General features: G+C 44.8%; 1 protein-coding gene and 1 long non-coding RNA gene across 4 annotated transcripts in view; one reads left to right on the top strand and one right to left on the bottom strand.

Annotated features, from left to right (window-relative positions):
- Positions 1 to 1,016: 1,016 nt before the first annotated feature.
- LOC119258508 (uncharacterized) overlaps positions 1,017 to 27,104 on the bottom strand; it is a 96,376-nt gene continuing 70,288 nt past the window's right edge. Inside the window, exons 3-4 of one of the 2 annotated variants that reach the window (XR_008554197.1) lie at positions 16,183 to 16,325; positions 1,017 to 1,390 (exon numbers count right to left, since the gene is read on the bottom strand). This is a non-coding gene — a long non-coding RNA (uncharacterized LOC119258508). Of the gene's footprint in view, positions 1,391 to 15,819; positions 16,326 to 27,104 lie in introns of those variants that run through there. The other variant, XR_008554196.1, reaches the window with a different exon arrangement.
- PCDH8 (protocadherin 8) lies at positions 2,505 to 7,176 on the top strand. Of its 2 annotated transcripts, none has more exons than XM_037526917.2 (3): positions 2,505 to 5,328; positions 5,496 to 5,703; positions 6,208 to 7,176. In XM_037526917.2, exons 1-3 carry the CDS (start codon positions 2,692 to 2,694, stop codon positions 6,579 to 6,581), a joined length of 3,219 nt encoding a protein of 1,072 aa, XP_037382814.1. In that variant the 5' UTR covers positions 2,505 to 2,691; the 3' UTR covers positions 6,582 to 7,176. The 2 variants fall into 2 exon arrangements, with proteins under 2 accessions (XP_037382814.1, XP_037382815.1); XM_037526918.2 differs by having other exon boundaries at positions 2,505 to 5,037.

A 27,104-nucleotide genomic window follows, 5' to 3' on the forward strand; every position in this document is an offset into this window, starting at 1 on the left:
TCCGGCCAAGCAAAACGTCAGAACACAAACAGCGAGCGGCCGCACTCCGGAGGTGCAGCCCAGAACGGCTAGGCCGCCCCGTGGGTAGGGCGGGGGGCAGGTCCGGGACGCCGGAGAGAGCGCGCTTCTGGTCCGGCTCCTGCTCCCTCTCAGTGTGCCGCTAGGCAGGTGCCCACTGACGGCGAACAGCTGGAGACATCCTTCCTGCGCGACTCCGCCCTCACGGTCCTCTACCTGCCCCTCCACCCCCGCCCCTACCTTGCTCCGGGGCGTCTGTGCTCAGCGGCGGCAGCTCTGAGCCGGCCTGACCTCTCCAGGTCACGCTCGTGGCCTCTGGGAGGCCGCTGTCCGCCTGCCGAGTTCTGAATCTGTTCGCGTTTGGGTCGACCAGGGAAGGGAGGTGAGGAGGGAAGGTGGGACCACGAGAGCACTAAAGGCCACCAGCAGACCTCAGCACTGTTGTGGGGCTCTGAAGGAAGGCAGAGTGTTCTTTCGGCTGTGCTGAACTTCAGGGAAATGTCTCTTGGGCGCAAATCAGGAGAGAGCAAGACATTAAATGACAGGAGCGGGGAGAGGAGGAAGGAAAGCTGGAAATTAGGCTCCTGTAGGGGGCGTTGGCCCTTCCCAGCCCCTGGGCGGCTGCAGTTGCCTGGGCCCCTTGCTTCCAGCACACCCAAGGCAGCAAGGTGGAGGAGGTGGGGAAGGAAATCGAGAGGCAGGAGCTCTTTGAGAATGTCCCCAACATTCACCGCCCCCGCCCCCATCTTTTATTTATTACCGTCCGGGGCAGCACTTTTTTATTTTTTTTTTTTCACTCTCTCTCTGGCAACTCCGAGCACTTTCTTCATCTTCCCCCAAGGCCCTTTCTCTTCCCACCTCCCTGCTTGGTCTCCCTACTCAGGGGAAACGGTTGCCACTTCTTCGGAAAAGATCCCAGAACATATCCCACGGGTTTGAACGAAAGGAAAATATAGTAAGATGTTGAAAGCAGGACAAAAATCAAATTTTAAAGAACGTTTATTAAAAGCATCAACTCCATCGCCTTTAAAATAAATTCTCTTTCAGTGTATGACTTGACTTGTTTTTGCCTCTCCTTCTTCGCATGTATTTGCATAGCCTGCTCCATAAAACTCCTCAATTAGAGTCAGCAAGAATTCCACCTGTTCCTGCCTGGGGGCCCATCCTCCTGGTCTTCAGGGATGCCGCAGGCAGGCTACCTGTTGGGGCAAGTTAAACGCCGGACCAGCCCCGGGACCCGCCCATCCCAGAGCTTGGCAGTGCCGAAGCTCCACACTTTCGCAGGCAGATGGCTAAGTTCCCCCCAGGTTTCAACGTCATGCTGTGATTTTGTTCTTCTGGAACGGGATGAGTATTGCTTCCCAGAGCGGCCCTATTAGAACAGAAAGAAAATCCTCTAAATAGGCGGAACAAGGCATCAGGAGGGAAAGTTTTCTAAATGCACTTTAATACGAGCCGGGTATTGTGTGGAATTCAGCGCCCATCACAGTTTAGCCAGAGAGTTATGGCAGTGATTGGGGATGAATAGAGAAATATAATGGATACATGTGGCGTTTACTCATTATATTCCAGTTAGCCTAACTCCGCTGTGGAAACTGTTCAACTTTCTCTCCTCTTAGCTTGTCACAGTGAAATAATACAGACATTGGGGCCTCCAGTGGGATCGCCTGCCACGCCATTCTATTTCCACTGCTAACGAGGGCTTCATAAGCCTTTGATACAGTCTGATCTTTGAAACCTTTCCAAATCTCCTCGAGCTTATGCTAAATCCTATTTGGAACTTTTTTTTCCTTGCCTACTAGCGCCCAAGACTTAAGAAAGCCATTTGGACAGTGACATGCATACTAACACAGCGCAGGGCTCTTTGAAAGGGAAGTGGCGGCTCCGATCACCGGGGCTCACGCGAGCAAAGCACAATTGAGTACACAAATTTGAATAAAATCAATTTTCTCTTATCCTCCGGGCTCCTCAATCGAGAGGCTATTCCGAGTGCCACAGGAAGCTGGGAGAGAAGGCGCGAAGAGCCTCGCGGGTCGTTCTGTCACGAGGGGGCTGCGAGCGTTTGGTGAGCCCCGGAGGCGCAAACCGCAGAGCGCGAGAGCGGGAGGGCGGGGGGAGGCCCCAGCCCCGGGGCGCGAGCCCGGCGGGTCGGCTCCGGCCCCCGCAGCGGGCGCGGAAGCGGCACCCGGCACGCAGCATCCCCTGCTCTGCTCCGGGCGCGCTGCGCCCACTCTTCAGCACGCAGGGCGCTGGCAGGAAAGAGAAAAAAGCTGACGGAGTTAAAGAAACAAAGGGAAGATTCTCCAATTTTTCTTTCTTGTTTTCCCCTCCAAGCTTTTCCACATTAAAGGGATTGTCGGGGGCGGGCGGGGGAGCCGCGCGAGGGCGAGGCCGCCATTGGCTGCGGGGCTCGGGTGATTTGCATAGCGGCGGCTATGAAAGCCGAGGCGGCGCTCGGCGGCGCAGCTCCGGTCGCCGGCCAGCGGGGAGCGCGGCGGCGGGAAGGCGGGTCCAGCGGTCCTCGGAGCGCGCCGGAGCCCGGGGCTGCAGCCCGCAGACTTCCGCACCCGGCTTGCAAAGAGCGTGCTCCGCGGAACCCGGGGCTCGCGCTCGCACCTGCAAAGAAGAGCAGTCTCTTCCGTAGCCTTTGGAATAGCACTTGGCGCTGGCGGCATGGGTCCAGGGCGGCGCAGAGGCAGCCCCTGCCTTTTCCCCTTGCAGCTCTTCAGCCTCTGCTGGGTGCTCTCCGTGGCCCAGAGCAAGACTGTGAGGTACAGCACGTTCGAGGAGGATGCCCCCGGCACGGTCATCGGGACCTTAGCCGAGGATCTGCATATGAAAGTGTCCGGGGACACAAGCTTCCGCCTGATGAAGCAGTTCAACAGTTCGCTGCTCCGGGTACGTGAGGGCGACGGGCAGCTGACCGTCGGGGACGCTGGGCTGGACCGCGAGCGGCTCTGTGGCCAGGCTCCGCAGTGCGTGCTGGCCTTCGACGTGGTCAGCTTCTCGCAGGAGCAGTTCCGCCTAGTTCACGTGGAGGTGGAGGTGAGAGACGTCAACGACCACGCGCCGCGCTTCCCCCGGGCCCAGATTCCCGTGGAGGTGTCCGAGGGCGCGGCGGTGGGCACGCGAATCCCCCTGGAGGTGCCGGTCGACGAGGACGTGGGTGCCAACGGACTGCAGAGCGTGCGGCTGACAGACTCGCACAGCCCCTTCCGCGTGGAGCTGCAGACGCGCGCGGATGGCGCCCAGTGCGCCGACCTGGTGCTGCTGCAGGAGCTGGACCGGGAGACCCAGGCCGCCTACAGCCTCGAGCTGGTGGCCCAAGACGGCGGCCGCCCGCCACGCTCCGCCACGGCGGCCCTCAGCGTGCGCGTGCTGGACGCCAACGACCACAGCCCGGCCTTCCCGCAGGGCGCCGTGGCCGAGGTGGAGCTGGCAGAGGACGCGCCCGTGGGCTCTCTGCTGCTCGACCTGGACGCGGCCGACCCCGACGAGGGCCCCAACGGCGACGTGGTGTTCGCCTTCGGGGCCCGAACCCCGCCCGAGGCCCGCCGCCTCTTCCGTCTGGACCCGCGCTCGGGCCGCCTGACCCTGGCGGGGCCCGTGGACTACGAGCGCCAGGACACCTACGAGTTGGACGTGCGGGCGCAGGACCGCGGCCCCGGGCCTCGCGCCTCCACCTGCAAGGTGATCGTGCGAATCCGCGACGTCAACGACAACGCGCCGGACATCGCCATCACCCCGCTGGCCGCCCCCGGCGCCCCTGCCGCCTCACCTTTCGCCGCCGCCGCCGCCGCCGCCGCCGCGGCTCTCGGGGAGGCCGACGCGACCTCGTCGACGGGGTCCGGGACGCCGGAGACCGGCGCCATCTCGGTGGTGCCGGAGGGGGCGGCGCGCGAGAGCCTGGTGGCGCTGGTCAGCACCTCGGACAGGGACTCGGGCGCCAACGGGCAGGTGCGCTGCGCCCTCTACGGGCACGAGCACTTCCGGCTGCAGCCGGCCTACGCGGGCAGCTACCTGGTGGTGACCGCGGCGTCCCTGGACCGCGAGCGCATCGCCGAGTACAACCTGACGCTGGTTGCGGAGGACCGCGGCGCGCCCCCACTGCGCACGGTGCGGCCCTACACGGTGCGCGTGGGTGATGAGAACGACAACGCGCCCGTCTTCACACGCCCGGTCTACGAGGTGTCGGTGCGCGAGAACAACCCGCCCGGCGCCTACCTGGCCACGGTGGCCGCCCGGGATCCGGACCTAGGCCGCAACGGCCAGGTCACCTACCGACTGCTGGAGGCGGATGTGGGCCGCGCCGGGGGCGCCGTGTCTACCTACGTCTCTGTGGACCCGGCCACCGGGGCTATCTATGCGCTGCGCAGTTTCGACTACGAGACTCTGCGCCAGCTAGACGTGCGCGTCCAGGCGAGCGACGGCGGTTCCCCTCAGCTCTCCAGCAGTGCCCTGGTACAAGTGCGGGTGTTGGACCAAAATGACCACGCGCCGGTTCTGGTACACCCAGTGCCGGCCAACGGTTCCTTGGAAGTGGCGGTCCCCGGGCGCACGGCAAGGGACACGGCCATAGCGCGCGTGCAGGCCCGGGACGCGGACGACGGCGCCAACGGGGAACTGGCATTCGAGCTGCTGCAGCAGGAGCCCCGAGAAGTCTTCTCCATCGGCCGCCGCACGGGGGAGATCGTGCTCACCGGCGACCTCTCGCAGGAGCCGCCTGGTCGCGTGTTCCAGGCGCTGCTGGTCGTATCCGACGGCGGCCGCCCCCCACTCTCCACCACAGCCACGGTCAGCTTCGTGGTGACCGCAGGCGGTGGGCGCGGGCCAGTGGTGCCAGTCAGTGCGGGGAACCCAGAGCGCTCTCGCCCGCCCGGCTCGCGGCTCGCGGCGTCGGGGCCAGCGCTACAGTGGGACACGCCGCTGATCGTCATCATCGTGCTGGCCGGGAGCTGCACGCTGCTGCTAGCCGCCATCATCGCCATCGCTACCACCTGCAACCGCCGCAAGAAGGAGGTGCGCAAAGGGGGGGCCCTCCGGGAAGAGCGGCCCGGGGCGGCGGGCGGCGGAGCCTCGGCTCCCGGCTCCCCAGAGGATGCCGCCCGGAGAGCTGGGCCCAGGCCCAACATGTTCGACGTGCTCACCTTCCCTGGCAGCGGCAAAGCGCCCTTTGGCAGCCCCGCGGCCGACGCGCCTCCGCCCGCGGTCGCCGCGGCCGAAGTGCCGGGCTCGGAGGGCGGCAGCGCCACTGGGGAAAGCTCCTGTCACTTCGAGGGGCAGCAGCGGCTCCGCGGCGCACACGCCGAGGTGAGGCCTTCCTTGGGCTGGGCGCCCCCCTCCGTGCTCCGCGGACAGGATGGGGGAAGGGACTGGAGGGGTCCGGGTAGACGTGCGCGGGAGATGCTTAACTTGTTGCACTTTTTTGTTCGTTTCTGGCCTGACCCTTACCCTGCTTCCCCTTTTCCCTGCTGCAGCAGTACGGCGCCTCCCCGGGCTTCAGAAAGGAACCCGCGCCCCCTGTGGCGGTCTGGAAAGGACACTCCTTCAACACCATCTCTGGCCGGGAAGCAGAGAAGTTCAGCGGCAAAGACAGTGGCAAAGGAGACAGTGATTTCAACGACAGCGATTCTGACATCAGCGGGGACGCTCTGAAAAAGGATCTCATCAACCACATGCAGAGTGGTAAGGACTCTCTTCCCAGCCTCTTCTGCCCTGCTGCAGCATTCCTGCTCTCCCTGCCCTGCTGCCACTCTCCTTCCTCCCTCTCCCTCCTCTCCGTCTCTTCTCCCAGCTTCTCCCATTCTTCCCACATTTTCCAGTCCTCCAGTTCAGGATCCTGTACTGCCTCATACAGTGAATCTCAAAATGTCAAGACAAGGCATATACACCACTTGAAAAAAGCACATTCCCATCCTGTTGGGTAGAGGTAAGGGTGACTCTAGCAGTGTGAGCTGGGAGATTCTATCTATCTGCCTATCTCTTTCTTCCAACAAAAGAAGCCCGACAACTCCATATTAAGGTGGCTGGACAGAAAGCAGTGTGTTTTTTGTTTTTTTTTTTTTTTCAAATCTTGAATGCTCATAGGCTTTCCTTTTCAGCCAGCCCTGACATTCTGAAGTTGGCCCTGCGGGTGTACGTAATCTCAATAATGATAGTCATGCACTCTCCCTCTTTCTTTTCTGTTAGGACTATGGGCATGCACCGCTGAGTGTAAGATCCTGGGTCACTCTGACCGCTGCTGGAGCCCATCCTGTGGAGGACCCAATACTCACTCCTCCCCGCACCCACCAGCCCAGATGTCAACCTTCTGTAAGAGTACTTCCCTGCCTCGGGATCCTCTGCGCAGGGACAATTACTACCAGGCCCAGCTACCCAAGACAGTGGGACTGCAGAGCGTCTATGAGAAAGTGCTGCACAGAGACTATGACAGGACAGTCACTCTGCTCTCCCCTCCCCGTCCAGGAAGACTCCCAGACTTGCAGGAGATTGGGGTTCCTCTCTATCAGTCCCCCCCTGGCAGGTACCTATCCCCAAAGAAGGAAGCCAATGAAAATGTGTAATCCCACGCTGCATGTCTTCACACATATACAGGTCACTCCGAGAAGCCCCTAAGTTATTGACCGGTGTCAGTGTTGTATATATAAATATGCAAGATGTGCCTTAAAATGAAGTTGTTGGAAGCTATTTCCAATCACATTGGTACTGTTTGGTATTTGCAAACAAAAATGTAGTTATTGTAATTTTTATGAAATGTGTGCAGTATTTCATTTTTCTTATCATGCTATTGACTTTAATTTCACTTGCAGCTTGCCATTTTCTTAGTGTTTTTAACCTGTACATTGTGTAATGTAATGTTTGTATATAATGAAATTTTGTTATATTTTTATATAATAAAAGCTAACATGGAAGTTATTGCCAAAGGAACTGTCTGTGAGACAAAAAAAAATAATAAAACATGTTGGAATTACTTAATGGAAATTTATCTTTCATCTGAAACAACCTAGTGTTTGAGAAGTTTTGCCTTGCCAAGTTAACTTGTGTATCTTGAGTCTGTGGTAGATTTCAAGTTCAATGTTATTTAATTACATTTGGTTTTCTGTGAACCGTGTCACTTATAAAGCACAGTAATAAAGGATTTGTCATGTGTTTGAAGAATCTGTTAATTGCTTTTCATGAAGTTGCCTACAATCAGACATCCACAAATAATTTGAGTATCAGAGTTAAACCTTCTTTCAAGTGCTAATTATTTGGGCATTATTAATGTCCACGGCCATCTAAAACCTGTGGGATTTCAAATACTGGAATTTCATTCGAGTATTAAAAATATTTGTTGATTTTTATAAAACATGAATTTCCATATGCATCAGGCATGCAAGGAAATTATTGCCCTCATTTATTCACGCAACAAATATTTATGGAACATGTACCAAAAAGTGGAGGAAAACTAAGTTTGACTTTTTCATTCACTAATTAAACAAGCATCTGTAGAGCTTTTACTAACTGTAGTAACTCCTCTAGGAGTGAGGCTCTGGGTTAAGAAGACATAGTCCTTAGCAACTCCTAACATACAGGGATAATAGTACGAAAAAGGCACTAAATCTCAAGTTTATGAGTAAAATGGCAAAATGCTTGGGATTTGCTTTAAGATATTATAGATCAAAACACAGGAGGTGTTACAAAACAAGATTGATTAAATATTGATTATTATTGGTGCTGGCATGGATAACCTGGGGGTGGGGGGGAGGTGGTAATTATACCAGAGATAATTATACCAATCTATGAGTTTGTGTTTAAAATTGTACATAATGAAAGGTTTTTTAAAAGACACTCAAACGACCTTTGTGTGTTATTTTCTATGCATTCATTTCAACTCAAAATGATGATAATAATAAGAGCTAACATTTACAGATCATGAGCAGAGCTTCTTATAAATCAGGCTGCATACGTTATCTTTTTTAACCCTCAAACAACCATGATGAGATGGGAACTCTAATAGCCCCTATTTTAGAGGTTACAGCAAGGCTAAGTAAAATGGCCAAAGGCATACAAATAATAAGTGGTTAGGATAAGATTCAAATCCACATTATTAAAGGCAAACAAAATGAAGCAACAAAAGAATTTTTTTAACTTGAAGAAAAACAAAGAGTGAGGTGGAAAAGTCCCAATGCATTGCTTTTACTGCCTGATTATTGTTTAGCCCTTTATATTTGTGAAGTGCCTGTATTCCTTTATTACTAATTATAGAGTGTGAGGCATTGTAATGAATAGAGGAGCCCTCAAAGCTGCCTGTTGAAGTCATAATTGAAACCAGTGGTGGCTCCAAGCTGAACAGCAGGGTAAGCACACACAAGTACTCACCACCCACAGCCTGTACAAAGTTCAATGGTTTCTGTAGGCAACTGAGCCAAACATGTAACTGGCAAGCTCAGAATGCCAGTCGCCAGGTGCCAGACACCTTCAGAACCATGATCATGACCAGGCCCCAGGGGCGAGTTCACCAGGTAGATCTATTCTGCCATCTAAAGCTTTATTAGTTTTTCTTTTATCAATTGAGGTAATATTTGGATACTCCCATCAAGTATTATCACCACCAACCCACCCATATTCCGCCACCATAGTCCATTATGCTTCCTTCCTAAAGCTTTGTTCTTGAACCAGTCCAGTCTGCTTTTGTCCCTCAAAAGTAAAACAATGTCCTTTTATACTATGCAAGCTATTTTATTAGTCCAAAAATATGATTTTCACATGAAAATGTGACTTCACTGTCATTTTTTTTCCTCAGAGAAATGATCATGAAAAGACCTTATTTTTGCTTGGAACTTTTAAAAAAATCAAACACAAAATTCAGACCTTAAAATTGTTTAAACAAAAAAATATCTAGGGGTGGGGAAAGGACTCTTCTAAGGATCAGCAGCAAAAACTATCAGAAATGTGGAATTAGATGAAAGAGGCTTTCCTCTTTTTTCAAGAAGTACTTTTTCTCAAATGCATTTTTAAGAAAATATATTGTTTTATTAAATCAAATGAAATAACGGATGTGCACAATACGTCCCCCAATGTCTAGCCTGTAGTAAACACCTATTACTTTCTGTCCTACTTCCTCTTTCCCTGCCTCTCTGTGGAGTCAGTGTCCACTAACTATCATTCAGTCCCACCTACTAAGAAGTCAAAACAGACTCAAGCTATCCCGCTTTGCCTTGACATGGGTTTGCTCTCTGTACTTTTTCCTTTTCACTGTGTGGACTAGAGTCTCAGGTATAAGTAAATACTACTACAGACTAATATGGCTAAAGTGAACTTCACAGGCAAACTCCCAAGCCTTGGAGGTTTGTGACTGCACCACAAATACCTCTCCAAAGGTGGGAGCCAAGAACCCTTGGGCACCTTGACTGGAGCACAGGAAGATAGAAAAGCCTTTGGGGAAATGGGAGGTCACCTTGAAAGAGAAAGCTAAAGTCAGACTTTACATATTTCACATTTTTGTGTCTGGCCCCATTGACTTGAATGTCCTACACTTCCTATAATAAAATCTCCATCAAAGAAACCACTTCAGAAAATTAAAATGTAAGTGGTTTCAACATCTACTGAAAAATGCATTCTGAAATCGAGCAAAAACAGGATGCATGCCTCCAAATACAAATATATATACACATGGAGAGAATATATATATAACCAGGATGATTTCCATGCCATAATTAGGTAAATATTTGGCCTATCTCTCTTGGCAAACATAAGCTTTTATCATCTCAAAATTCCATTTAAAAAAACAAGCATATTCACTTTAGTACTGAATTCAATAACAACAGGATAATTGGAAGGCAGTAAGTTTTGAAAGCAAACTGAAGCAAAGTAATACAATACTTGATGGGGCACTGGCTTTGCAACAGCTCAGATGGGCTTTGAAAATGCTGTCTGGTTTTCAACAGCTACACAGTAATTCAAGAGTATTTATTATTCCCTTTCTTCAGAGGGAAATATCTGCAATGGAATTCACCAACAGGTTCAAAGTCAACTAATAAGTGAACAGCAGGTAGAAAGAGACACCAGGCTGTTTTCTAAAATATCTCTTAAACTCCCAGATTAAATATGCTCTTTTAGCAGAGGGAAAAATCTTCACTCATTATCAGAGTACAGGATTTACTCTCACAAAACTTGTTTAAAGAATTTCAATATGTCAAAGTGAAGGCTACATGGTTTAATATGGAATTAGGGAACCATATGACATTTTCCAACCATATGACACTTGGCTGTATCACAACCACAAACAAGGTAAAAACATCAAAATCATACCCGCCTCTGCTGCCCCTGCTACCCCCAAACTATCCCTATGGAAATTCCTTTAAACTCAGTGAGTGAGACTGCAGTTTTTAGTTCAAAACCAAAAATAAAAAAGTCATTTTAAGACTCCACCCTGGGGCCTCCCCTGGTGGTGCAGGCGGTTGAGCGCAGCACTGTGAAAGCTGTCCGCAGCCTCTGCAGCGCTGGTTCGATCTCGGCCACCTGCGAGGGTCCCACATGGCGAGGCAGACCTCTCTTGTCTCGCCCGCTGCTCCCCTCAGCAGTGTATTTCATCAGTCTGCCTGTTCTGTTCCCCGCTCTGTCTCTGGTGAATACTCTCACCCTCCCGAGAATCTGGCCTGTACCCGGTTCTTATATAAATCAATCAATCAATCAATCAATCAATCTTTTAAAAAATAAAAAAAGACTCCACCCTATTTCTTACTTCCTCCTATTCATGTCTACCGATTCTACCTTTTAGATAATGTATAATAGCCCCTTTACCCCACTGTGGCAGATAGTGTTGGGAGGAAAGGATGTCCAGAACAAACTTCACAAACACAGGTTTTATGGGCCCCACACCCACCCCAGACCAAAGAGATCCAAGACGCCAAGAACTAAAATCCCATAATGTCAACACCATCACCACAGAAGGGAGGATTGCTGGGAACTGAGGGTGGAGTTAAGCAGCCAGGCTTGATATAGAACCAGACATGTGGGTCTTGGGGGTGCTTGGTTTTTTGCCAGCTTTCAGCATGCTGTTGGAGTCCCAGTCCAGCAGAACTGGTAGGAGGTATTCACCAATTTATCTCTCTCCCTTTCTCCCTGAATTATTCCTTTCTTCATTTCCCCTTTTTGTAAATAAAATCATTATTAACCTTTCTGTGAGTGCCTGCAGATGAGTCTTATTATATAAGTCCCTTTTAAGCAAGTGGGTGAGGACCCACAGTCAGGCCAGCCCATTTCAGATTGCAGTTGCCCCAAAGCAATAGGACCCTCTGCCCTTGACTCACCTTAGCTTGCACTTCCAGTTGCACCAGGGCATTCTTCAGCTTCAGGCTTGCTGAGGGCTTAAGGATCCCCCAGTCTTGGGGCCATGGAGGTTTGTTCAGCCTGTGCACAGAGCTATATGGAAGTACTGGGGATTGAAAATCTATAGGGGCAACACTCAGACATTTAGGCACAGACATTGCTGGATGAATACCCTGCTTTCCCATTCCTGGAAGGAGCAATTTTGAGTCGTGTTCTACACAGTTCCCCTGAGGGTCCCAAGTGAATTTGAGCCCCAGATCCACAGCAGAAACTCACTCAGTAACTCTCCCCACTGGCTTTCCTGCCTCCCTGTCTCACTTTTGTCACTCAGTCAAGTGTGCTTCCTGCAATCATTTCAGACCCCCAAGTCCTTGTTTCAGTGCCTGTTTATAGGGAGATTATCCAAATCAGGATGGCTGTGTGATAACAAAAATAACAATAAGGATATAATTTTTAGTAATTACTGCTTTTCAGGCACTACAACAAACACTTCACAGTTAATCTCACGAATGTCCGGAGTAAGTACCCTTTAAACTACTTTACATATGGAGAAAGAAAGACTCAGAGAAGTAAGGTAAATTGCCATAGGTCATGCAGCTAGTAATAGGAGGAACTGGGAATAAAATCAAGATGTCTGATTCAGAATAAGGCATACCACCCTGTTTAAACTCTCACTGCCTCATTCCTGCATTCCTGCACAAATCTATCTTCGCTCCCTAGATTCATTACCTGTCCTTCTCCTCTCCATTCTCCACACTGCTGCCATGAAGATCTTTTCTCAGTATCTGATCTTCTCTCTTCAGGATAATACACTCATAATTTCCCATTGTCTTTAAGAAAAAGTCTGCATTGGATCCCACGCCCTTCATGCTCTGACCCCTGCCACCCTTCCCAGGCAGTCCTGTTGCTGCTTTCTCCCCTTCTGCCACCCACACACATTTGGTACTTTAGCCAGAAGGTTCTAATTGTGCTACCCTCCTCCCTCCTAGTCTTTCTGCCTAGAATGACAAAGTATTTTCTCTCCTCTTCTCCCCTCTACTCATTGTCTTCTCTGGTTCTTTTTCTTACCCTTTGTAGGGTAAGTGAGTTATCAGGCTGTTTTCCCACCACTCCCACCACTCCATGCCACCACCTTTGCATTCCTCCCATGATTATGGGCACCTGGGCCCAGGAAGCACAGTGCAGGCATGTGCAAATGCGTGTACTTGGGCCTAGAAGACTCAAGGGAGAAAAGGGCAGAACCACTCTACTATTAGAGGACTATTAGACACCAGAGAGACAAAGATGTTGGGGTGGGGGAATGCTGGGGAACTCAGTTGCCTGCCTGCCTTCCAGCCCCAAGGGCTCCAAGATTCCTTTACCCGTCTGCCCAAGAACTGACAATGAACCTACCCAGCCTGGGATGGCTGCTCAACACCCTTAAAGACTCTGTTCAAGAATCATTTTGCTAGTGATGATCTCTGTGCCTTGTCGTCCCCCACTCCTCCAGCTAGGCCCCAGGGACAGGGCAGGGTGCCTCTCCTGGGTGCTTCCATCACACTGACCAAATGGAGGGTAATTGTTGCTCCACTTATCTCTCTCCCCCTCTGGCCCATGAAATCAAGAACCATCTTTCATCACTCTATCCCCAGCACTGGGACACTGGTACCTTATAAGGATTCAACAAAAGAGTTTGCTGAATGGAATGATTCATGAGCTAAGCACAAATGGTTGTGATTATACACAAAAGCCAAGAAACTCTGCATCTACATGTCAACAGATGTCCCCACAGGGGGTCTGTATTAAATATGCCTCCAAATCAGACATGACTAGCAAATTCAGCATCAGGTCCGCCCCAGCTAGTGAAATGACTGCAAGAGCACTTAGGATGCACAAGCAGCATCAGCACTGACCAAATTTTATAAGCCACCTTATCAACTGAAAGCCAATCACTCTCCATCTTGCAGTCTCAATGAGACAGTATTTCTATATACCCAACTCAAGCAATACCTGGAGTCACATGGTACCTGAAGTCACATGGCCCACACAATCCCAATAACCGTCAAATCACTTTGTTTTAGGCACACAGAGCAAACTGCAAAGTTGATGAAAGCATCATATAGTTTTATATGCTAAATATTGGATATTAGTCTCTTACTGGAATTTTGTCTAGTTGGCCAAATTTTCTTCCTATCAATTCTAGGAAAGTAGTTGGTGAAGGTGAAGGATTTGCTTCTAATGAATTTCACTAGATCATCAGAGTAAGGGCTGGGCTATTGGTAGGGGTGGCTCAGTTGCTGAGAACAGAACCTCAATTTTATTCAGCAACTGACTTTCAGCCGTCACTTAACCTCATTGTGATTCATTCTGCTTATCAGCCAAAAGCCCTGAATTACGGAACGCACTGGAGGTCTGAAAACAAATTAATAAAGATGCTGAAGTGCCACAGGAATGCTAAGGACTGGGTTAGCCATCTTCCTGCATGAAGGAAATTCAATGTCACCACTCTGTCCCTGACGTTTCTCACTGTGCATGTGGTGAGGCATCTCCCAGGTTATGGCCAAATACAAAAGTTAGTGAAAATTACACACTTAATTAACTAGATTTTTTTCAGATACCTCTATGGTATCTGACATATATTTATTTTTTTAAAGATTTATTTATTTATGCATACAAGAACTGGGGTACAGGCCAGAGGTATAAGGAGTGAGAGGATTCACCAAAGACCGAGTGGGGAATGAAACAGGCAGACTGACTAAAATACACTGCTGACGGGAGCAGCGGGCGAGCCAGGAAAGGTCTGCTGCACCATGTGGGTGCTCACTGGCTGGCTGGGGATCGAACTCATGCTGCAGTGGCTGCAGATAGCCTCACAGTTTGCGTCTTATTAACCCTTGCACCACCAGGGAGGAACTGACATATATTTATAAAGCCTTCAATTCCTTACTTAATTTGGGTGATTATCTTAAGACAATTTCCTGAGCAGCATCTAAGCTCTAGAGCACAAATTTGTCTTCTTATGAGGCAAGGGGCCAGCCTTTGGTACTTCGTATCAGTCATTCCTCTGGATATGGGAGGGGGCACATTGCATTATTTTCCATGGTAAGGAGCTCCTGTGAGGTTCCTGTGGGCAGCTGTCCTGGGAATGGGGCCATCATAAGCTTTAGCAACCAGTACTCACAGCAGCTAGGAAGGAGTGCACAGGCTCTGGGTGTGTGTGCCTGGGCACCAACCCTGTTCATTCCAGCAGAGGTTCTCAAATCAGAATCACCTAAAGGACTTATTAAAGCACAGTGCTGAGCCCCAGCCTAGGAGTGTTTGATTCAATAGGTTTGGGTGAGGTCCTACAATTTGCCTGTCTAACAAGTTCCCAGGTGACCCTGCTGGTCCAAGGTCTAAACTTTCAAAACTCTGTGCTATAGAGATTATACAGGGTTGAAAAGACACCCCTCTGACCTATTTTGATTCTGTCAGGTTTTGTCCAGGAGTATTTCAGCTGTAGAATATAATTGTCAACCTCTGTCTCCAGAATTTTTAACTCTGTTGTCACAAACACAAAGAACATGCATAAAACCCTAAAGTAGGGAGGTTCAAAATAGTGACTATGGAAGCTGAAGCTGAAACAGCAGGGTCCTGTCTCATCTGCCAAGACATAATCAACATCATGTTCCCTGCCTTCCTTCCCCCTCCACCACGGCACAGAGGTGAGAGGTGCCAGACGTGATCAAGCGGCATGGAGAAGTCTACTGATATCAGTTCCATGCCGCATCCCAGTGGTTAGGCACCCTCTAAGCATGGTTCAGTTCTGGGTGGCCACCTTGTCAGGGAAATGGACCAAGTGGGGCATGTCCAGAGAGGAAGGATTAGGAGATGAGGGGAATGCATGCAATAATGTTTCATGGGGGAGATTTGGCAAACAATATATAATGATGTAGCTAACTATGATAGGCTAAGTCAAGAAGGAGTTATTCCCTGCCACTGGAAACTTTGAGGCAAAGGCAAAACAAACAGTGGGTGGAATGAGGGGGTAGGGTCATTTGGATTGGAGGTTGCATCAGGTAGCCTTTAAGTTTTTCCCCAAGTCTATTAGTTATTAGCTTACTAGTTATTCATTTGTTGAAACTCCTTGCATGCCCTTTCTTTTACTCTCCAGTTGTTCTTAGGATACTATCTTGTTTTACTGGATTCTCAAATGAGAGAAAGTTTAGTGCTTTAGCTTTTATTCCAGTTGACTTGTAAGAGCTCTAAATTCCTTCCATTTTCCAGAGAAGAGTCAGAAATCTTCCTGCTTTCCTGATTGAATGCTTAGATGATCTGGGAATCTAGCATTTTTATTTTCTATTTTTATGTATAAAGCCCAACTCTTGGTCCTATGAAATAGCCTTTGGTTTGTTGTAAGGTACCTTTCCAAGCCTCTTTCAGTTACTTCTAAAATTTACTCCTCACAGTTGACATGCTCTGAGGACAGATCATCAGAGTTGTCCCATTGTATAGAAAGGCAAGCTGGGGGCAAAAGAATTTCAGAAGCATGTATCTTCCCATCCTTTCTTCAGCCTTATTACTTCACCCTTCTCTTCAATGCTTATTAAATGGATATTTACTCAACATAAGTCTCTAGGCTTATGTTTATTAAATCATTTAAGAACTGAGTCACTGGGGTTGTGTTTTGGCCGACCTCCAGCATTCACTCATCCCAGACCCATGTTGTTGAATACAAAGGCACTATGATTCATTTCTCCTCTTCAGCTTCACTAATCAAAGAAGCCCATTGCTCTTGCCATGTGCTGAGTGATATAATGGGAATTTCTAGGCTGAAGGCATAAGATTCAGACAAACTTTAAAAAAATTGTCAGGCAATCTGATTTACTGTACCTGTGAAGATGTAGCAGGGGAAAAAGCAAAACTGGGTAGATTTTGCTCTCCCATCCTCCTATCTGTGAACACAGAAAAATGCCTATTTTCTTAACCAAGTCATTCACATAGGCACTGCTGGACCACGGAACTCCAAGCAAGACCTGGGGGGAAGAAAAGGCATGGGCTGAGCACAGACAATCAGTTTATAAGGAACATCAAGGTCCCCATTAAATACAACTAGGTCCAGAAAATAACAGTTTCCAGAACTCTCAAAAGGAGTTCTACATGCAGTTGGAATATTGGGATGGGGGAACCTGGCATGGGATGGGGGGAGGTCAGTTGCTAAACTGCCTTCTAAGTCATGAAGCTATCTAGTAGCTGTGTTCATATTTGTTTGCTCAAAGGGACAGGCAAGTTAGGGGAAAGCTGATCTGCTGGGAGGACAAGTAGAGAGTGATTATCTTCCTTAGCTCTATTTTTACAGTCATTCTTCAAAAGAAATGTGAAATGAATATTTAAGGAATCTAGGCTTAAGTAATTTAAATCTTGTTTGTAAAGTTTTACATCTTTTATTTAAATAGATCGACAATGAATATGAAAAACACATTAACATTTGTCAATTCTGGTTGGGAAACCAAGCATTTTTTTTTGTTTGTTTGTTTGTTTTTAACTACAATGAAAGAGCATAGCTTTGAAGGATCATTCCCTTTATTAGCTAGCCCAGAGCATCCATAGCTCTTTATTCCACAATATTACCTCCATGCCATGTCCCCTCTGCCACCCACTTTTTATCCCCACTGAGCACTGCTTTGAACAGGATTCAGATGAGCATATGAGTGGGGACCATAAACAACAACCTGCAGCTATGAATATGTGGAATCTCTGGTCAGAGAGAAGCATACCAGGGTCCAGGCTGTGTGGATAATGCCTCTGGCTGCCCAGCTCTCCTCCGGGACCACCTCTGAGTCAGTGATATCACTCATAGCCCACTAATATGAAGGGCTGTAGAGGTTGGAGATCAACACTTATAGGGCAATATCTATACTATATTGAGCTTGGACCCAGGTCTGGATGTGTGGAGGATGTTAAGAAAGTTCTGACAACAAAGGATGAGCCCTACTTCTGGACACTTTCTTATGAATATTGGTTTTACGATGTTCACACCTAGCCCAGTACAGCCACACCCCTGTGAGTAAATATGGTCTCCCTCTTTTAATTTTGAAGGACCCTATCCTTTCAAGTACCAAATATTTAGCTGCTAGGTCTGGACATAAAGAATTCTGGATGGACTTGAGTTGACTCCTAGGAGATAGAAGATAAAAGTAGTGGTTCTCAAAGTGGATCCTTAAGGGTTCCCTAGAATCTCTCAGATGACCCACAAGGGAAAAAATTTCATCAGAATATTGAGATGTTATTTGCTTTTTTCATTGTGCTGACATTTGCTCTGAAGACACAGAAGAAATAATGGATGCAACTACCAGTTCTTTAGCAAGAATCACCAAATTGATAATCATTATATTTCTTGCACATGCAGAAAAAATGTCCTTAACAGTAACTTTGATGAAGCAGTAAAAATTATTACTTTTATTAAATCTCAACCATCGAATATATACACCTATTTAATATTTTATGTGACAAAATGGGAATTACACATAGAATACCTTTGCTGCAGGCAGAAGTATAATGGTTGTCTCAAGGAAAAGTACAAGTGTGAGTTGCAAGTTGAATTAGCTGCTCTTTCATGGAACACCATTCTAACGTGAGAGAATAAGAAGCAAACTCTAGTTTTTCAGACCTGGGTATGTGACAGAGGTCTCAAAAACTCTAGTTTTTTAGCCCTGGGTATGTGACAGAGGTCTCAAAATGAGCAAAGTTTGTCTGTCATTTTGAGGCAAACAATTGATAGTACTTGTTCCAACAATAAAACTTAAACTTTTAAAGGAAAATTAGAATTTTGTAAAACCTGTAAGCTTGACAGCTGTCTAGTACTTAAAGACTTGTTTAATGAGATTAGTAGTGATATTTGCAAGTGTGAATGTTTCAAAATTTACATGATCTGCATAACTCAGTGAGTGAATCAATATTTTCTAAATGATCAATGCATGATGTTAAAAAGTCATGCATGGGGCCTCCCTGGTGGTGCAAGGGGTTAAGCACCACCGCATTATGAAGCAATCCCCAGCCTCTGCAGCACAAGTTCAATCCCTGGCTGGCCAAGGAACAACCCACATGGCGCAGCAGACCTCTCCTGACTCGCCCACTGCGAGTGTACTCAACAGTGTACTTCAATCTGCCTGTTCTGTTCCCCACTTTGTCTCTGGTGAATCCTCTCACTCCCCCACCCACATCTGGCCTGTACCCCAGCTCTTGTATGTGTAAATAACTAAATCTTAAAAAAAAAAGTCATGCATGGGTAAATGATTCAAAGTGCAAAATGACCACACACACATGATTTTAATGTAACAAAGGATGAAAAGTTCATTGATATGGTTTCAGATTCTATGTTGCAAATAGCCTTTAAGAAACTATTACTTAATAGTTGCATCCAACATGCTATTTTTCCCCACTCTCCTCCGCCACCATTAAAACAGAAACATGTAAATTTAAGCAAAAATATCTTCCATTAAAAAAATTTGCAGTCTGTAGACCACTCAGGGGTTGTCTAGAAATTTAAAATCCCATCCCTTGGATTGTAGGGTTTCTTGTTTTCCCCAAATATATCAGATATCTGATGTTTAAAATAAAAAGTCTACCATTTGTATATTTCTGGTATATCAAAGATAATCACAAACTATATGAAAAGGCTAATAAAATATTCTTTCTTTTTTCAGTTACATATCTGTGTGATGCCAGATTTTCTTCTTATACCTCAACCAAAACAACATATTGCAAGAGTTAGAATATGGAAGCAATTATTAGAATCCCATTATCTTCTGTTAAACCACACATTAAGGAAACTTACAAAAATATAAAAAAAAATCCCTTTCTCATAAATGTTTTTGTTTGAAGTCATTTTCATAATAATTGGGTTATTTTGTTACTAGGTACTGGGTTCATCACTATTATTTAAAATTAACAGAAATAAATAAGCCAATATTTTAAAATTTTTTCTGTTTTAATTTTTCATACAATAAATATATGGACATATAACCCACATGAACAAAAGTTCTTTGGGGTTCTCAAAAAAATTTAAGAGTATAAAGAGGTCCTGAGATAAAAAAATATTGAGAAAGACTGAATTAGGGCACTTTGTGAAGATCGAGTTGATATGTATATATATAATAAAAAGTCCTATTATAACATTAATAATCTGTACATATTTACTATGTGCGCAGTGCTATGAGTGTTCATTTACTCCTCATGTGTATGAGATATTTAATATCACTATCTTGTTAAGAATAAGGAAAATGAGGCACAAAGAGGCTAAGTAACCTACTCAAGGTTGAGTAGTAAAGAATCAGGGTTTGAACGCAGGTAGTTTGACTTCAGAATCTGAGTGCCTGATCCCTATATTCTACAGTCAATATTTGTTAGTGTTAATGTTGATAATGGTTGTAAATTAGATTCTATAGTTTCACTTACTTACTGTAATTATGTTTCTCTTGTTATCTGTAGCCCTTTTGTAAGTCCTTATTTAATTTTCCAAATTAGTCTCAAATGTGCTACAGGATATTAAGGACTGGACGAAAGGGATGGAATTACTGGAGAACACAGTACCACCTCCCATTTCTGTGGTAGAAGCAGTATAAATTCACAAAAAGCTCAAAAGAATCAGGTGAAAATTTCAGTCCAGCTGTCCCTCCTCTTGCAGAGATGTCCCCCTTTTGAGTCATATTGCATTTGTTAAATAAAATGGCACTTTCCCTGAATGTGAACCCCAGCCCTCAAAGAAATGGCAATCTAATTGAAGGGGATAAAACAAACATATGAAATAACAGCTAGAACAGATGACAGTATTTAATTAAGTGCTAAATTAATATGAAAGCAGACTGAACTTTTTTTTTAATTTCTCTTAGATAATTCAGAAATTACTTGGGGGTCTACCATGCCTCTGGGTCATAATTAAGAAGAGTAATTATTATTGTACTCTTGATATCACAGAAATCCAAGTTAAATTCTTTCACTTCTCAGTTTGACAAGCTTTTTTCCTCCACTGGTGATCCTGGATTTGCTTCTCAGTTCTCCTCTACATGCACAATAAAGTGGTTTTTTTTTTTTTCAGGATGTGTTTCACTGTGTTGTCATCAGCCACCAGCCCCACAGTAAGGGAAACTTTTTCTGTGCTCCACTGGCATATTTTTGGTGACTTTTATTACAACATATACAGCCCTTGTTATGGGGGATGCCTGTCAGGTACTGGTGGTGACAGTGATTGGACTTCTCTGAGTTACTGGCCTATTTTTCTTACAGGCACATCATGGATTTTGCGTCTGACCAGGTTTCCCTCCGACTCCAAGTACAGATGTACAGACATTTAGAGACAAGTTTGTGGCTAGCCCATTGCAGGTGGTCTTCTGTTGTATTTGTTTGACCTCACTCTCAACCCTTTTTAAGTTATTTGCTTTCTTCTTTTGTTCCTAATGTAATTTTGCTATCTTATATTTTAGTTGTCCTTGAAATCTGATTTAAATACTTGCAGAAGTAGGGTGAGTTACAAATAGCGGTTCAGTTCTGCTACCAACTATTCACATGGCCTTGAGCAAGTCCTTCAACTCTGGGCTTCTTATCTATAAAATGCTCACCTCCCCGGTTCCTCCCAGCCCATGATATTTATAGCAGATAATGAAGAATTGTGGCCAATAGGTGTTTTAGGGCCAAGTTCACACATTGAAATGTGCACCAGAGAAGTATTTGCTGGGGTCCTTCTTAGATCACTAATCAACAGAGATGTGGAAATCGGTGCAAAGAGTGGAGGATGAATGTTATTGTCACAATACTTCTCCATGAGCTAGGAGCAAGGATGGAGAACAAAATAGGTGAGATCCGGTCCCTGCATTTGAGAAGTTTAACAAGGGAGATAGTTTCAAGGAGTGAGAGGTGAAAGTCCTAAGCGAAGGTTGATTGCAGAGCCAGGGTACCAGGAGCTCCTATGTAGTGCCCTGTGGCAGCATCAGAAAAGCAGCTCTGAGGGGAGCAGCAGCTCACCCTGTGCAGGTGCCAGGGCTCTGCTCATGTGAATCCATAATCATAATAACATCACACATGAGTCAACTTTCTTTCCAGGCTCTACCAAGTTTATGTGCCAGATGGTACATTTGCTTTACTGTAGGGCAGACCAGCTGTGCCTCAGCCCAGGGCAGGGCCACATCTGGCAGCCAGTTGGTAAAACTCTTTCCATCTGACACCCATGCCCTAGTCTCATATTCCCCAGAGCAATTCTCTTCCCAGCTGTCAAGGGTTATATATATATATATAATATATATATATATACATACATATGCTTTTCTCTTCTTGGCTTACTTCTAGGACTACTGTTAGATATCCGTTGGCAGCAGATCTACTTAAGCACCTTTAAGTCAGAGGAAAGTCTCTCACTGTGATATATAAGAAATACCACTACCAGATTCTGTAGTAAAAATACTCATGGATAAACTAAAGAGGCAGGCATGGTTAACAGCACACCCGAGGGCCAGTTGTCTCTTTTTCTGTGTTATTGAAGTCTGATTTTATTTGGAGAAGCAACAAGTTTGAGGAAGAACCTCACCTAACCCCTAACCCCAAAGGATATGAACTGATTGCTCCAAGGTGACTCCATTACTCTTTCTAGTAATTGGTTTCGGAGTGAGGATGACCCAGTGCTGGGTGATACATAAGTGAAAATCTGCTGGGGGGCTCCTGGAAATAGTAACAAAAATAAATTCATTTGTTCACACAAAGACTTGTATCGAAGTGTTCACAGAAGCTTTACCCACATAAGGCAAAAATATGAAATGACTACTCAAACATCTACCAGCAGGTGACTGGATAAATAGATTTGTGGTATATTCAAACAATGAAATAATAATCATCAACAAAAAGGAATGAACTATGGATACATGCAACAACATTGATGAATCTTAACACTGTTAACTAAAGAGTTCCTATTGAGTATTCCTTTTCTATGGAGATCTGGAAAAGATAAGTTTAATCCATAGTAATAGAAAACAGATCAGTGGTTGCTGGGGGCTGGGCTTTGAAGGGGACTAGAAAAGAGCTTGAAGAAAATTTGGGGGTTGATGAAAATGTTCTACATCTTGATTGCAGTAACAAGTATACAGATATACACATATGTCAAAACTCATATAACCATACATTCAAAATAGGTACATTTTATAGTACAAAATTATCTCAATAAACTTGAAATTTTACAAAGATGTAATGAGAAAGTCTGTGTCTCCTCTCTTCCAAGAACATCATTGTATAGGAGTTGAGGCAACATTTTGCAATCATGAAATAATAAACATGCAGTTTCTAAATTATGTGCTGAGGCACCCTGGAGTGCCACAGTGCATTCATAGAGGCATCTTGGGGTACACTTTCAAGAGAAACTTTCAAAAATAGTGATATCCAACACCTGTCAAATATGCAAAGTACCCAATCAAGAGAGTTCATGGTTTCAGTATTAGATTGTGTTACATTCCTCTGATAATGTCATATTTCTACGAAGCTAGGTTTTCAGCAGTTGCTGTGATTTAAAAAAAAAAAAAGTACTTTTTGCAAATCAACATGAAATGGGAATTGAGAGTAATGGTAAGGTTTGAAAAAATGTGCAGTGTCTATCAGGAGCACATATCTCTTGTTAAATAATTGTGATTAGCAATAAATTAAAATATTTTTTCTTTCAATGTATATTTTTTTTCAAATGGCAACTAAGTTGTCAAAACATGCTTATTAAATTGTTTAGACCTAACCCTCCAACAACAGAAGTATTAAGCATCTCTTTCAACTTACTGTGCTGTTATAGAGCAATCCCGATATTAAACGGGTTCCTGGCTGTGGGTCCTCACCCGCGCGCTTTAAAGGGACTTATGAATACCCTACTACAGACACACGCAAAAGCATTAATAAAAGGTTTATTTACAAGAGAAAAAGAAATAAGGAAAATGTACAACTCAGGGAGAAAATAGGGAAATAAAGTCTTTAATGAGTCCTACCCGATCCGACGACCTGGAAACCCAAAGTCACTCTCAGAGCTGGCCAGACGCTGCGAGCTGGCCGAAAGCCCAAAAATGGAGAGCCCCCAAAGCCCACGTGTCTGCCTTTTGTATCCACCTGGCTGCTTAACCCCACCCTCAGGTCCCAGCCACCTTCCCTTTGGTGGTGATGGGATTTGGAGTTCCCAGTGTCTTTGGCTTTGACCTGGGGTGGGGGTGGAGTCCACAAAGCCTATATGGAATTTGCTTTGGGACATCCTTTTCCCCCTAACAATTGCCTTGAAATTTTTTCTGAAACACTAAGGGCACAATGAACTGAGAAAATAACCTTAAGAACAAAAAGTTAACTTTCTGAGGAATGACCAGCAGAAAGAAAGAGCTGGAGTCCCTGCTGGTATCATGGACTTGATGCCCACATATATTCTAGAATATGCCAGACTTCTTAATTAGGTAAAATATGTCCTTATAATCTATGCTGTTATTGTAAGAGAGAAAAATACGAGGGCCTCCCTGGTGGTGCAAGGGGTTAAGTCTCAGCACTATGAAGCTATATGCAGCTATTGCAGCATGATTTCGATTCCCAGACCAGGGACAAAAACCATACGGCACAGCAGACCTCTCACATCTTGCCTGCTGCTCCCCTCAGCAGTGTATTTCAGTCAATCCCCCTGTTCTGCTCCCCACTCTGTCTCTGGTGAATCCTCTCACCACTACACCTCTGGCCTATACCCCAGCTCTTGTATGCATAAATAAATAAAATAAATCCTTAAAAAAATAGTCAAAGAATAGATAATCTACCTAATCTCATGCTGATTCTCCTCCTTGGAATCGAGGTGTGTATCCTTAAGTTCCCCTCCTATGTTGGTATGCAAATAGTTGTAGTTTCTATGTGTGTTTATAACATAAATAAATGTATCTGTTTCATAACCTGGTGTTTTGTTTTTGGTTTTGGGTTTTTTTTTTTTTTTTTTTTTTTTTTTTTGCAACTGCTGCTGTTTATTACGTTGTATGAATGTACCATGCCACTACTGATGGATATTCAGAGGATATTCAATTTTTGAGATAAGCATTGCTGTTGTAAATAACCTTGTAAATGTCTCTTCTACAAGCGCCAGTATTTCTGTAGCAGAGATGCCTCAGAGCGATGATTCAAAGATGTGCAAACTTTCCGCTTTGAACAATACCAAAAGACTGGAGCAATTCATCCTGCCATCACAATGGCGAGAGGACTGGTTTCCTCATATCAGAGGTTTTCTCCCCAAATGATGGAGGTAAGTCCATGCCCCTTTCTAGAAATGGGTGTAGGGATAGGCATGGGACCCAGTTCTAGATTAAAGGAAATCTGTTTGTGGGAACTACTGGAAAGTTTTCCTCACTCCCTAAAAGGGTCACAAGAGAAAGATTTCCCCTTTCTTTGAATATTCTGAGGGCTGGGGGCCATATCTGGAACTGTCCCAACTCTTGCCACCAAAAAGCACAAACTTAGGATAAAATTTGGCAAAGCAAAAGGGAGAGGAAGCTGGGTCCCCGCGCCATCTCTGCTACTGTGGACAACATTAGCTCACCAAGAAACCCTATCCTTGCCCGCAGTGAATTCACTGGGCAGTGAATTTTGTGAAGTAGAAGTTTTTGCTAAAGTATTGAGAGCTTTGGATAAAAGACACAAGTCACTTGTATTATTACAGGCACCATGCCTGAAACTGGTTGTATCGGTAGATTTCGGGTCATGTTAAATACCGAATTCACTGCCTCCTTACAGCAGTTAAGTCTTGTCTTTGCATTACTTCCAGCCAAAAGCTTCCATGTGCCATTATTGAATGGTTTCCTTTTTTTTTAAATTTTCGTCAATCTTATAGGTAAAATTGACATCATATTCTTATTTTAATTTGCATTTCCCTTTTATTAGTAACTTACATTTTTCACAAAGATAGTAACCTTTTGTACTTCTTGTGTTGCAGATTGTCTTTTTCATATCCCTTTAGATTTTTCTATAGAGTTATCTGTTGACTTATGAGTTAAGTGTTACATACATTTATCTTTGGTATATTTTAGATATTACAACCATTTCCTCCCATAACGAAGTTTTGTTTTGGTTTGATCTTAATATAGTCAGATTCATCAATGTTTCCTGAATTTTTGGTCTGTGTTTTTTACAAAAGAAAACCTCCATTTCAGCACAACAGAAAAAAATATATATTTTCTTTCAATAGTTTTATATTTTATGATTATCATTTTAATACATCACTAATTTATTTTTGTATTGGTAGAAGTTGAAAATTAACTGTTTTTTTAATGAATAATAGATGATTTTGCCAACACCCTTTGAACATCATTTCCCCCACTAACTGAAATGTCATCTTTATCATAAAGTTCTGCGAACATTCATCTGTTCCTGATCCTGTATTACTAATCTGGTTTTTTTTTTTTTTTAGTTTTTGAATCAAACACACTGTTTTAATTATTAAATGTTAAGAAGCTACTTTGGCATCTAGTAGGTCAAGTGTTTCTCCTTTTACTTCTTCAAATATTTTTTAATTATTCTAAGTTTAGAATAAGCTTATCTAACAAATTTTTATATGGATTGCACTAAACTTGTAGGTTAGTTTGGGGAGAATAATTGTTTTGCAATGCTGAGTTATTCTACTTCGGAAGTATCTCTCCTTATGTGCAGGGCATTTTTTTTTTATTTTGTAATGTTATCAGTATTATTTCATAGTTTATTTTCATTATCAGTCTTGCCCACTTCTTGTTAGGTTTATCTTATCAGTATTCTTGGTATCCTGTGGGTTTTGTAGCTAGTGCTAATGTGATTTGGATTTTTTATCCTTTCAATTTTCCAATTGATTATTGCATGTATATAGAAAACTATATTAATTTGTGTAGGTTAATTTTTTATCTTGTCATCTTGCTGACCTCCCTTGTTGGTTCAGTTGAGGTGCTTGCACTTCCTAGCTAGCAGGTCATAAAAAATGTTGCTCTTGATTCAATTTAATGCATTTGACCTTGGATTCTTTTACCTGATATTAATATTACCACATTTGCCCTTTTTCGTAGCCTCTTCTTGGGAAATAACTTCCCATTCCTTTATTTTCAGCCTCAGTGTGTATGCATGTGGTGCACGTGGATTCTTTGATTTAGATCGAGTTTCTAAGCAGGATTTTTAAAAAGTCTGTCTTAGAATATCTGTCCACTTGTTTATTCAACAAATATTTGTTGAGAGACTTGGCATTGGACAAAACCAGCCTCTCCCACTGCCTTCAGGATACTTACATTCCAATATTTAACCTACTCACACACTCATTGGGTTCCCTCTAATGTTTGCATTTAGTTTGTTATGTGCTTTCTCATTCCAGGTGTCTTGTTTATTTTCCTCATATTTGCCTTTTATATACTGAGATGTTTTCCTCTTTTTAATGGTCTTTTTTGTATTATTCTAGTGGTTGCCATGAAATTTTGACAATTAACTTTTCCATCAAATGCATTTAGCATCTGCAACTTCTCTCTAACAATATGAGACTTTTAGCAGCATTTCCTTCCCATGACATAGTTATTCAGAATTTTAGTTATTAAGAGTTGTGGATATACTTTTACTCAGATTATAACTTTTAATGATGACTCTGCTCAACATTATTTTCCATATTCTATCTCCCTATTTCTTGTATCCCTTATTTGGGGAGGGGAGATGTTACAATATTTCCTGAGGAATTCTTTCAGAGAAATTCTGTGAATGAAAAACTTTCTAAGTCATTACATATCCTAAAGATCTCTTTTGTCTTCACACTGGAATGCCAGTTTGAATGAACATAA

Source organism: Talpa occidentalis, unplaced genomic scaffold (assembly GCF_014898055.3).
Source record: "Talpa occidentalis isolate TD23 unplaced genomic scaffold, MPIMG_talOcc4v2.1 talOcc4.5, whole genome shotgun sequence".
In the NCBI taxonomy this organism is placed as follows: Eukaryota; Metazoa; Chordata; class Mammalia; order Eulipotyphla; family Talpidae; genus Talpa; species Talpa occidentalis.